Source organism: Rhea americana, unplaced genomic scaffold (assembly GCF_003343005.1).
Source record: "Rhea americana isolate MKP2758 unplaced genomic scaffold, rheAme1 scaffold_136, whole genome shotgun sequence".
Classification (NCBI taxonomy): Eukaryota; Metazoa; Chordata; class Aves; order Rheiformes; family Rheidae; genus Rhea; species Rhea americana.
Window position 1 is genome coordinate 2,281,795 of NW_028185439.1, and position 12,325 is coordinate 2,294,119.

The window sequence follows — 12,325 nt, forward strand, 5'->3', positions numbered from 1 at the left end:
TGTTGTCCTTGTCATCAGTGAGGAAATGAAAGCAGAGACGGTATTTGTGTCGGAAGTTGGTCCATGATTTGGTGTTAGGTGAGCTCAGGAAGTCCGTGCAGTAGGGCTGTAAGAGCTGGTCCTGCCCATCTCTCAGTAGTGAAGTACCCAGGCATGGTACTAAGTGCTTATCCTGTGATGTCTTCCTTGGAGCATAAAACTTCAGATGTTTTCCAGTACATCTCCTCCGTATCTATGGGCACACACATATATGACATTAGAACACCTGATTTAAGAACTGCTGGAATTTTAGACCGCTTTGGAATTATTACACTCCTAGGTTTTCTCGGAGGCAGCATCAGTCCTTTTGGTTTTGAGTCCTAGATGATTAATTCCAAAATAGGACAGCTATGATGATGGAATATTCTGTGGGTGCTGCATGCCATATGTTTTACCTAATATATCTCCCATTTAACTTGACAGTTTCACTCCTCTGTGAAGACCTTCTTTTTTTTTTTAATTGCAGGTGTAGCTGCTCAGAGACCAGAGTGGTAGAAAAGAGATGCTCTGTAAGGAATAGCAATAGATAGATATTTGTTGTCCAGAAGTGCCTAGAACCGAGGTGCACAATATGCAGCAAGATGTGTTGTTCTTTTACCTCTGCTGGGGGTGGAGGGAATATGGGGTAGAGATACCCAGACCCTGAAAAAGCTCATGGTAATTGATCAACAAAACAAATGGGAGGGAAAGATTTGGAGAAGGAGACTTGAGATGGGGGGATACTGGAGTGGAAAGGGATGTGTGTGTGTTTGAAGAGATGAGATTGAKGGGTCAGGGACTTCTGAAGTGCAACCTTTGCCTAGAAATACCATCAGCCCTCGTTATTTCTGGGTGACTTATCTGGATCACGTAATAACTGTGATAAACGCAGGGAAAAATTGAACTATCTCAGATTTGCAGGATTTACTACTTCAGGACAAAACTGTGCAAATCTGTATTCCTTCAAAGGTAAGTTCAGTTGCATGTCTGCTTTGCAGCCTGTTGGAGCAGAGTTTGAGTTTGGTTCCAGAGCATCAGTGAGTCTCTCTGCATGATGTGTCTTGGAGCTCCTGGTTCCCGAACAAAACTGGATATTTGCATTCCTTCTATGCCAGTGAGCTCTCCAAGGGCAGGGTCTTGTGCCACTTTTCTGCATTCCGAAATGGCTGTGGTGAAGTAAATTCAGGTTATTCTACTCAGAGTTAGTTTATTGGTCTAGTGGTCTAGCTGGATGGGGGGCAGAAGTGGGAAGTGACCCAAAACAAAGATCCAAAATGGTCGACTTTGCTGTCTATCACTGGTGAAGTTTCAGAGCTATTTATTCCAGGTACTGAGTGCCTTTTAAATAAGTATTCCTGTTTTCTTTATCTCTTCTGATGGATTGAATCAGGTCCAGAATTCCTTTTGGATTGTGCTGTATCTTGATTTCCTTTTTATTTTTACTACTCCAGCCACTGAAAAAATGACTGTAGCTAACATGAAAACAGATGTAAAAGGCTGGCATTTTACCGCCTTTGGTGCATGCAGCCTTAAGCTCTGTGTATTGGCAAACTCTTGGATGTCAGATTTCACGAATTGGGCATAAAGGCTGCTCTTCAGTTAAGTAGAAGAAAAAAGTACTTAAGCTCTGTCATGGAAGCAGGTAGCTGAAACGTTAGAAATTTGTCCTTCAGAAAAGCACTTCTTGGCACCTAAATCAAGGGCATATGTAAGTGGATATGTTTTGCATTGTATCTTACTAAGTTTTATTTACCTTTAAAAGATAGGCAGAAGAGACCTTAAGAACAGCAGCAGGGGATGGGAAAGGCACTATGCACAGACTGAGCAAGCAGTTTGGCTCTGAAAAAGTCTGCAAAGCCAGGAGGATTTTGAACTGAGYGGTGACTGGAAGAGGTTTGAAGCTAGAAGCAAGCTGTTGTTGCTGTGTTCAAGGAAGCAGGACTCAATATCTTTAATAAATCAGGCTTGCCTCAAAGAAATGCCTATCTCCAGTTCTGACCAAAATAACCTGTAGCACTGAATTTGACAGAATGTGAATAGCTAGCTGGGTGGAAAAAGGGTAACGTGATTATCTTCTCAGCCTTTACAGCTTCTTCCGTTTTGAAGTGTTAATGCCAGAAATAAACAGAGTGTTTTAATAAAGATCTGTGAAATTACTTGCCCAGAGGGGAATTTATTGTAATACAGGTTATTCACAATGAATTTGGTGTTAAAGCTGTGAAACTAATAGTCACATGGAGAACTGGGCTGGAAAAAGGAAGTCACATGCTTGTAACTTTTCTTGTTGTGGGAGAAGATAGTTGTTCTCAATTAAGGGATTGAAACATTATACATTTGTTACAGGCTGCAAAAACGTTGTTAATTTGGTGACAGTAGTGCTTTTCAGCCATTCTTAGACAAGTTCTAATGCCCAGTGTTTAATGGAAGATGTATTGGGGAAAATGAACACTTAAATCTGGCATAAACTTCAAAGCAATGGTTTATGCTGATAGAAATCTCAACATTTTTTTTTTTTTTAAAGTAGAACCCCACGCATGTTGTTTGGAACTAATTGATGGCAGATGAATTTACCGTGGTTACAATGAATTAAGCCCCTTGCTATTTAGAATAACATAAAGATGTCTGAATTTCACTCCCAAAAGAGGAAATACAGTTGTTAAGTCCAGATGGGTTTTTATTTTTATTGGAATAAAATTTTGAGACTGTAGTCTTTAAAAAGAAATGTAACTACCACAGCATTACATCTGAGATGGAACAGACCTGTCTTTAAAAAAAAAAAGTTTTAAATCCCATTAAATGAACAGTTTTGCTGTGTTTATTTCCAAAATTGGCTTTTCCTTTTTGAATTTGTAAGATTTAGGAAGAAAGYACAAGGATGATGTACAATATAGAAGATCCATGGGGTCAGTCTGATGGTCAAGTTACTGTCAGCTGAAATGTGGTAACTGTCACTGTCTGTGATTGTAACTTGCCCGAATGTAAGGTGATGCAGCTGGAGCTTAACTTCTTTCCAGCACACTAACTCTGGTTGTGATAGTGCCTCCAAACTAAGAGCTTGTAGGCAGGCAGCTGCTGTGGCAAATGGATCTCATCTAAGGCTGAAATTGCAAAGAGAAACTTAAAGGAGTTCAATCTCTTCATTTAGCCAAAGATGAGAGGCAGTTCTGCAATTACGTGCTATGTCAGTTTAAAGCTTCTATTTGCGTAAGTTTTCATTCTGTCGTGTTAGTTTGCTCTTCTCTGTGTTTTGCTTGTTGGAAAGCTGTCTTTAAGTTCTGAGCCCAATTCAGCTCTTCTGGTTGTACAGCAAAATTCAGTAGCTGCTGCTTTAGTTTGGAACTGGGATCAGAATGAAGAGCAAACCATGAGACATGCAACCAAAATAATTGTCGGTTTGTCTCAAGTAAAAGTAAATCTGGAAAAGACATTGAGAAATTCATAAACTATTGTACCATGTAGCAGCTCCACTGGGAACAGAGTATGAAATCCTTGTTGATAAATTTTGCAAGCAGTGTATAGATTGTGAGAGTGGTATATAATGAGGAAAATGAATGACTAGTAATGGGGTCCACATGACTTTGAGCCAGGTGCAAGCAAGCAATAATTTTACAATTACAAGTGTGCCCCATTGTATGAAATGAACTGGAAGTCTTGGGTGTTAGCTGGTGAACAAAAGCTGTCACTGTGGCCATGGCTAAAAGGGCTAATGGGATCCTCAGATGGCAAAATAARAAGTTATCAAGCAGAGAGGTTTGTTTTGTCTTGATGCTTTGCAGTAGACAGCATGTGTGCTAAGWCGAGGATTCCTGATGAATTGAAATACATGCAGACGGGGAGCCACTAGAGTGTTTAAAAGATGTGGAAACCATGCCTTACAGAGAGAACAGTACTTGGCTTAGCAAACAGAATATCAGGGCAGAGTTGATCTTAATAGAGGACTTCCTAAATAGGACAAAAAATTGATAATAAGTTTGATAATAAAGAGCTCTCTAGTCTAGCAAACAAAAAGCATGTTACAATTCCATTTTGGTATGACAAGGCCAAATTTATTTGCCTAGGTATTTGTTGAAAATATTTTCAACAAATAGTGGCTATTCCRTTGGGTAACCATGCCATGTTTCTCCAGCATACTGTAATGTTCTGCATTTGCTAGAAGGTGGTTGTTTTGTTTGGTTGCTGAAGAAGTTGATCTTTTTGCTGGTGGAATGTAAAGATGAAATGCAGAGCACTGGAGGAAACCATTCTGAGTGATTTGTCACTTACTGCATTGTAATGAAGATGGGGTGTTGCTCAGCACAGCTTTTGAGGAGCAAGTGCTAGATGTTTACAGTCTTGCCCTTCCTGCTTCACAATTGCTTGCTGTTTCTTYATCAGTACCACTAAATGCACCTGGAAACTTGGGCTAATTAATTTGTTTGTGCACTACAGCAAGAAATAGTGTTAAGAAAAAGGGGAAAATGAACTTGTACTCTTGTGTTGCAGATTCAGTGGTTCTTTCCTTTGACTCCGTTGGACATACAATAGGCTCAGGTACAACATTGCCTTCTCCTTCTCTCCCCCCCACCTCGTGAAAAGGCTTCTGTGTAGCTGGACACGGTAGCCATGTTGGGAGGCAGGTAACTAAGTCACACTTCTGTGGCAATCAGCCATCTAGCCAAATTGGGTAAATAGATCCTTGTTAAGCTCAGTGGAAGTATTAAAGGTCTTAAGAGAACACAAATTAAATTGTSAGACCCTTTCCACTATGTAGCTAGGCAGATGACCTGGACACRTTATGTGTGTTAGTGGCACAGTTTGTTTCTTTTCTCATGTGAAAGGCATTAAGCTGATGTCAGCCACCAGCAGAAGAAAAACTGTTCCATGCTACTAGGAGAGTTTCTCAGCTAAACAAACAGTTGAGTTATTTGAAGAMAGACATCAGGAAGAAGAAGGCGAAAGATCTATACTTAAACAAATAGGGCTGGAAGCTTGGTTTTTGTGGAGGTTAACCAGCATTACCGAACCCCAGAGCAAAGCTGGCCTGACCGTATTTCCTTTGGAACCTGAGCACTACCTTGAATTCAAYTGAACCAAAAATCAAAAGTTCTTTTAAGCTGGGGGCACTTCATGAAATCAGTAACTATCCATTTGGTTAACCATAATATATGGGTTGTAGCCAAGGCACATCGTAACAAGCACAATACTGAATAAAATTCACTTCACAGTATGTGTATAATGATACATAGAGTGCAAGGAAGAGACTAAGAATTACTTTTAAAGTCCTTTAGCACTTAAAGGTTCTTCCCTTAGGAAAAAATCCAAGTGAAGATTTTGGGATTTTCTCTTGCTTACTAGCCTTAACTCTTAGTTTCATAGGAAGTTTTCTGCCTTCCAACATAGCACCTATCTGCTCCCTGCACGATATGAAAGAGCCCCCACTGCCTGACACTAACAATGAAGCTTGAACACACAATTCTGATTTACTAACCTTAGAGCTAGTAGTAGCAACTTGTTTTGCTTACAGCACACCAAATGCTTTCTGCTGTTCCTGCGTTATCCTCTAAAACCTGGAAACTGCTTTGTTGAGGGTGTATGGTCCAATAKGGGAGCAACTTAGGGTACTGAGCGCAGAATGGATGGTGTTTGGGGGAAGAAGGGAACATCTGTTAACTTCCTTCCTAATAATGGATGTCAGTCTTAACTAAGGCTGGTTGTTGTCCACCTCCTTCCCTATTGTTTAATGGCTTCTTTGGTCTTCAGAAGTAGCAAGGGGGGTGTGTAAGTCTGAAATATGTGAATAAAATTCAAAGAAAAATTTTATTTTGATTGCAACTGAGTAAGTCTGAATCAGCTTATCCTCATTTGAGTATGCTGAATTGACGTTGGTGTAACAAAGACCAGCATCTGAACCCAGAATGAAACTTTCAAATTTTATCCACTGTATTTTTTTCCCTAATATGTTTGGCTTCAAGTTAATTTGAAAACATAATTAGCCCTARCAATAGCTTCCAATGCAGAGTTTCTATGGAGTTGATCATAAATGTTGTGTTACGATGCTACCAAAAGGATGGTAAAATTATTTATGAAGAATAAGTTCAACTGATAATGTCTTTTAGAGTACTGTTAATATGAAAGGTGGGAGACAAAGCTAATGTAAGCAGACTGTCTGCCTGGGTCTGTTTAAAAACATTGATCTTTGCCCTGCTTATACATTACAACTCAAGCTTGGTTTTGTTACAAATAGTATGGTGAAATTTAACCTCTAGTACACCATTCCACTGCAACAAGGTTGAATTTCTTCATTGAAGAAATATGAAGAAAACTCAGAGGAGGGAGATTAAAAAATGTCGAAAAGAGCTGTGTTTATTGCCTTCATATTTAGTACTCTGTATTCATTGTGTTGGAAACTTTAGCTTGCTCTAAACTGATATGTATAATAAGATGTCAAGATGTGTGATACCTATCCAACTGAGGGATAGCTTTCCTTGTTGAACAGGAAGGAGAGAGAGAAAAACTGTGGCTCTTGTGGTTCCGCTGTCCGTGCCATCTCATCTTGCTGCAGACCCAGGAAAAGACAGAGCCCAGAAAGAACTCAAAGAAACAATGGCAGCTCCAGTCCCAGCCATTCCTAGTAGGTGATGTTTCAGGTCGGGGTAAGAAGGGGCAAAAACTACATCCTTTGAAACATAAAAATACTGAACACTGTCTAAGAATTGCTCTTTTGTAATCATGCCACGTAAAGAGCAATGTCTTGGCATGGCTTCTGTATTTTCCTGAACTGACTGTGGGTCCTCATCTTGGTTGTCACCTTTCCTCTTTCTCCCATATACAATTCTCAGTTTTCTGAGATGCCGGAAATCTGTCCCATGCATTGCAAACTGATCAAACTCTTTGGGTAAAACTTCCTGAACTGAGTGTTTGGAAAATCATCTAGCTAGCAATATTAAAATACCAATTCGTAGAAGTTTATTAGCATAGAGCATAATTAAATATGCTTGGAGTGAGACTGAACTGTCTGAAGTTCACACTGTGGTCTAGCCTTCATGAGATCCCATTTTCGTGATCCTTTTCTAAACTGCCCCTTCCCTTAAAAGATAAAGTTTGAGCAGCAAGAATGTTTCATGTGGTGTCTGGGCTAGTGTTTCAGCTGAAACTAGTTTAGAAAGAATGGTGTCATGCTCTGAACTTGGAAGACATTAAGCAGGACACAGAGGGTGTTTGAGTAGACCTAGATTTCATTTGTTTGCAATAGACAGTTCATACTCTTTTTTTCTTTTTTTCCCAATTGTTTTGTTTTACTTTCTTGCTGGCAAATCAAACGCTGGACCTTGACAGTCTAATTTATGCCCTTGCTATTTTTGTTGAAGACTTTTTTTTTTTTTCCTATCTGCCCTGTCTGAGAGCAAGTAAGTTAAATTTTTTTCCTCTAAGCCTTAATAGGATAAAAGTGCCCTGAAGGTACAACTTTCTCATCTGCTAATATGCTTGCTGGAAATACTAGGATTTAGGTATCCTGTAGGCATGTGCTGTTAGATGTGTTTGATCCTAGCACTGACTGTATAGTATTCTTTTCTCATTGGCAATGCAGGCTGAAGATTCAGTAGTTCTAATATCTCTTTTCATGCAAAAGTTTTTGCTCAAACTGCTTGAGTATTTTAACTTGCTTGTTTTTGTTGCTTTTTTTTCCCCTTTTCAATTTCATCCTTAACCCTTGATTAGAAGATTAGTTTGACTTATGCAGAGAAAATGGGATTTTAAAACACTCATTTATGACAGCATATCTACTGAAGTTCATGTGCTTGTGAAGTTCATGTGGAAGTGAGGCTCATGGACTTGTGAAAGTCCATATGGAAGACTATGCTTCTGGATGCTGAATTTAAAATAATGTTCTATTAATCAGTTGAATTTAAATTTGCTGTTATTTAGGCGTGTACTGAATTTGTAATTCCTTCTGCTAAAGTTCTGAGCTTTTTCCTTGGGAGAAGCTGTTAGAACTATGAGAGGTTTCTCCGTCTTCTCCAGCTGTTGAAAATGCATCAGATAAGCTCTTAGAGCAGGAGTAGGAGAACCCTGGGTCTGTTGTCTTAAATACAACACGAGTCAGTTTTCTGAATTTGGTGACCACTTTCATGTATTTCAGATAGCGTGGCATGAGTGGAGTTTGGGAATACAGCTAAAGTTTTTAGGTATCAAATTGGCAGAATGGTGACAGAGTCCTAGCATGAAAGTAAAACAGTTTTGTGACTTGTAGAAGATAGCTTGCTAGTCTTTGGCTTTTCCAATGAGAATCTGATAATACATGCTGCAGTTGCAAACACAGTTATTGCTGATCTCTCCCTGAAGTACCCTTCTATCCACAGACCTTGTAGTGCCAGCCTTGTAGAGCTTACATAACCAATTTAGATATTATGTTAAATAATAGAATTTGTGAGACTCTAGTAGTTGTTCTTAGTTTTAGGGAAAAAAATAATTTACATGTGGAGCTGATGAGTTTCCATGTGTGTAGTTTTTTTCTTTTTTTTTTCCCCCCCCAAACATTGCATTTTTGACTGTATTAAGGATGCATGGTTGGGATGGGAAAGGATGGATGGACTTTGCTTTTTTTCCCACATTCCTATAAAGTGGAGAATACATGTGAAAGATCTCATGCTTTTCCTGTTAATTTTAGTGGTTTTATTCTGCAAAAATCCTTCTCCTTTTTCATTTTTGATTAATGAAGTTCCACTCCGTTCTTTATTTCTTTGACTTGTAGACTGTGGGAGCTGCTTGAATCATTGCCAATGACTGTCATGTATTGATTGCATAGTCCTTACTTGACTTTGCCAGTGTATTCAGTATCATCGTCTATCTTTCATCTATGCCCTAGTCCTCCAATTGAAAATACAGCTGTGAACAAGTCCATTTACAAATGCCAAGAGGTGGACTAAGGAATACCTTAAAGTAAAAGTATTTTAACAGGATTTTACTGTATTATGTGGCATCTCTCCACATCAAGTCAGTACATCCTGTAGGTCACTAAAAGCCAATGTAGATTACTTTGTTTTGTTAATATTATTCTTGACTTTTATTAGGAAACACAATACAATTTCTAAAATAAGAATCTCTTGGAAGATTCAGTAGGTCAGTATTAGCTTCATTAGCCAAGTGGATACATGGCAGTAAATGAAATAGCTGTTTATTTAGCAAAGTTGCAGTCTGGCTTTAAACAGATGACTCCTAGGGAGGAAAAAAAAAAAAAAGTGAGGGGCACACACAGTTCATAGGAGGAAATTTTTCATCTTCCTTTTGGAGCCTTTCATAAATCTGGCTTGAAGCAGTTGGTTGCTTTTCTATCCAAGGAGGTTGCTACAGTTTTATTATGAAAAATATTTTAAGACTTGTACAATCTGTGTCAAGGTAACCAGAGCCTTTCAAAATGTAAAATGCTAGAATGACCTCTTTTTGTTTTATTTTACCTATTTCAGAGGTAAGCAGACAGGAGACCTTCCTGATGGATGACCCGTACAGCATTATCAGCAAGTGATTGCTTATTTGTTCTTCCTGTGCCTGGGGGATGAATAATGTAGTTGCGGTGTCTAATGAAGGAGACCTCTCTGGTGTATTGCTTTCTTCAGACTGTAAAGGCAGGCCAGATGTCTTTGGGGGCCCTAATCAGGAATTACAGGGTAGAGAAAATGAAGGCATAGAGCTGGGAAATTACTTCCTTTTGCAGCTAAATCTGAAACAATAAGTAGTATCCTCGTGATTTTAAATGTCACCAGGGTATGTATGGGTTTGTGACTGAACAGAGGCCCCTGCTTCCAACCCACAGGTTTGAATTTCAGTTTTAATAGATGTGAAATTCCAAATTTTGCTGCCGATGTTGAGAATTGCTCTACAGTTCCCATTAAAGTGTCTTTTTTGGCTCCTTAGCATATTGTCAAATTTTAGCTGTGTAGGCTGAAATGCTCTATGCTGGAGAGAGCCTGTTTCGAATTTCTGGTGTTTTCTTAAAATTTGAAGAACTATTTGGTCTTTTCTGAGGAAAAAAACGGGGGATAAAATAAGTTGTTTTAGCAACATCTTAAAAGTATTGTAGCTGTTAATAAAATGTTCTTTGCCATTCATGCTTTCACCTTGGTTCTCTAGTTGGAAGGAATAATTTTCAAAGTTCTTTTGCTCTTCAGAAAAAAGCATAAATTGGACTGTAGTATAAGCCTTTGAAAATTTTCAGTTTTTACATACATGGTTGAAATGCAAAAAGGCCAGATAGTTCTACAGAGATTTGGGTGGCTAGGCATGCTCCAGTGCCGGGCTGCAAGGATTAAGCAGAGTTTTTACATCCATTGATTCTGTTTCTTCTGCGTATTTTTGTGGCAGGGAGAGTTTGGGGGCAGGTTTAGCTCAGTTGGTTAGAGCATGGTGCTGCTAATGCCAAGCTCGCGGGTTCAGTCCCGGTATGGGCTACGCTGAGGGTTGGACTAGATGATCTCCAGAGGTCCCCTCCAACCTTACCATTCTATGGTTCTATGACTGGGCAACACTCAGGACTAGTACACTCAAAGGCTCTCCCTAGAGTCAGTTGGGCAGCCTGGAGGAAAAGGCTGTTAAACTTGTATACCAAACCGGGTGAATAGGAGCAAGGAGGAAACTGGAACATTGATGTTAGGGGATGACGTTAGGAGATGCAATCTAAGCAGGGAGGCTGGGACAGGGTTAAGGAGCCCAGGTGACCTCAACTCTGCCTCTCTGAATTTGGTCTTATAATCTTAATATTCTTTTTGCAATTATTTAAATAGCCTTAGAAAATATACTTTCATAGGTAAGTTCCTTTACCAAATAGGTTAAAGTGAAAATCTGAAGAAAAGGATGCAGCATAAATCCTCATTTGTCTGGTATTTTAATTGCTGCTTTGTAGTCCTGAGCAGTATTTGTTTAAACACAGAATAAAACCTTTTCTTTTGTCCTTTTCAGTTGATCCAATGCATACAACTTTTTTTTTTCCATTGATTCTTTCTTGTCTATTGACTTCTGACAGAATTACTTCAAATTGGCAGAACTTTTAAAACAGTCTGCACGTGTTTTCTTGGTCCAAGGCAAACGTGGGGTGTTTGACCCTGTTTCATTGCAGGATAAGTCATTTTACCTACCCTTTGCCACAGATTGGGACCTTGCATGTGGACACTGACCAAAGCTGAGCTCAGTGAAAGGCTTCATTCTGTCCAGGGCAGCTCAGTCTGTGCAGAACTGAAATGTATCAGGGTGGTCTGAGCTATTCCTGATAGGACTTCTGTCTCCTGAGTGTCATAATGATTTCTTTAAACAAGCACGAACTTTATGGGTAAAACAGTTAGAACTAAGCCTCTGCCTTCCCTCCTGTATTGCCTGTCTGGCAATTGCTAATGAAATGCAAAGAGAATTAGAGCTGCAGTATACTACCTATCCTTTTTAAAAAGTGAATATGTTTTCTGATTTTTGTGGGCAAAAGTATTGGTATTGTGCTTCTAAATGGCTAGATGTTAAAGAAACATTGAGTCATTGGTGAAATCACCTGCAGGTGGTATACTTAAAATAAAGCTCGTGGTTGGAAGGATAAAACTAATGAGCCAACTTAATTCCCAAATTGCTGATTTCTGTTTAGTAAAATAAGGGGAAGATTTTTGCCCATTTTGCTTGTATGTAACCAAATGGCTAGTAATGCAAAATACAATTTGAAAACTTGTGACTGATATTGTACATAGTGTTTTATGGCTGTCTGGGTGGTCTGTATAGAGTCTATAAATGTTAGACTACGCATTTTTCATTTACTCTCTGGTAGCTGGATTTCTTTCGGGTGCTTGGAAGAAATTTCCATGCTTATGCCAACATTGAATTTGGCACAGGATTTGCATCATTTATAGAAATTGCAATGCTTGGCTATTCTTCTGTTTGTATAATCCTTATTACATGCTTTATTATGAAATTATTGTCAATTATTAGGTTCTTATTCAGTTCTGATCTTCCCTGAAATGTAGAAATAAATCTTGTTTTTGACCTATGGAGACCTCTTGTTCCTAGGGGGCATGATGAAATTTATTTCCCATGTTCATTCTGTTCTGTGCTTCTCTATACTAGTGTAACACTTTATCAGCTGAGGTCTGTAGCTTCCTAAAACAAGTGAAAATGTAGTCCTTTGATCACTCTACTCTCTTTCAGTACTGCTGCTTTTATCCTGTATGCAACCTTTAATCTCTTATGAGCTGTGAAGGTAAAGCCTTCTTCAGATTCTTCCAAGATGATCTGCTAGTGGATTCAAAAAGTTTATTACCATTGTAGTTGGCTTTTTTTTTTTTTTTTTTTTTTTTTTTTT

General features: G+C 38.9%; 1 protein-coding gene across 7 annotated transcripts in view; it reads left to right on the forward strand.

Annotated features, from left to right (window-relative positions):
* The window catches only part of ST3GAL3 (ST3 beta-galactoside alpha-2,3-sialyltransferase 3), a 188,298-nt gene that overhangs the window by 32,912 nt on the left and 143,061 nt on the right, over positions 1 to 12,325 (forward strand). For 5 of the 7 annotated variants that reach the window (XM_085298218.1, XM_085298215.1, XM_085298219.1 and 2 more), the window contains exons 2-3: positions 4,501 to 4,548; positions 6,494 to 6,628. The exons of 1 other annotated variant lie outside the window; for it this stretch is intronic. In XM_085298218.1, coding sequence (XP_085154344.1) covers positions 4,501 to 4,548; positions 6,494 to 6,628 — 183 coding nt within the window. The remainder of the gene's footprint in view (positions 1 to 4,500; positions 4,549 to 6,493; positions 6,629 to 12,325) is intronic. One more of the 7 variants, XM_085298217.1, reaches the window with a different exon arrangement.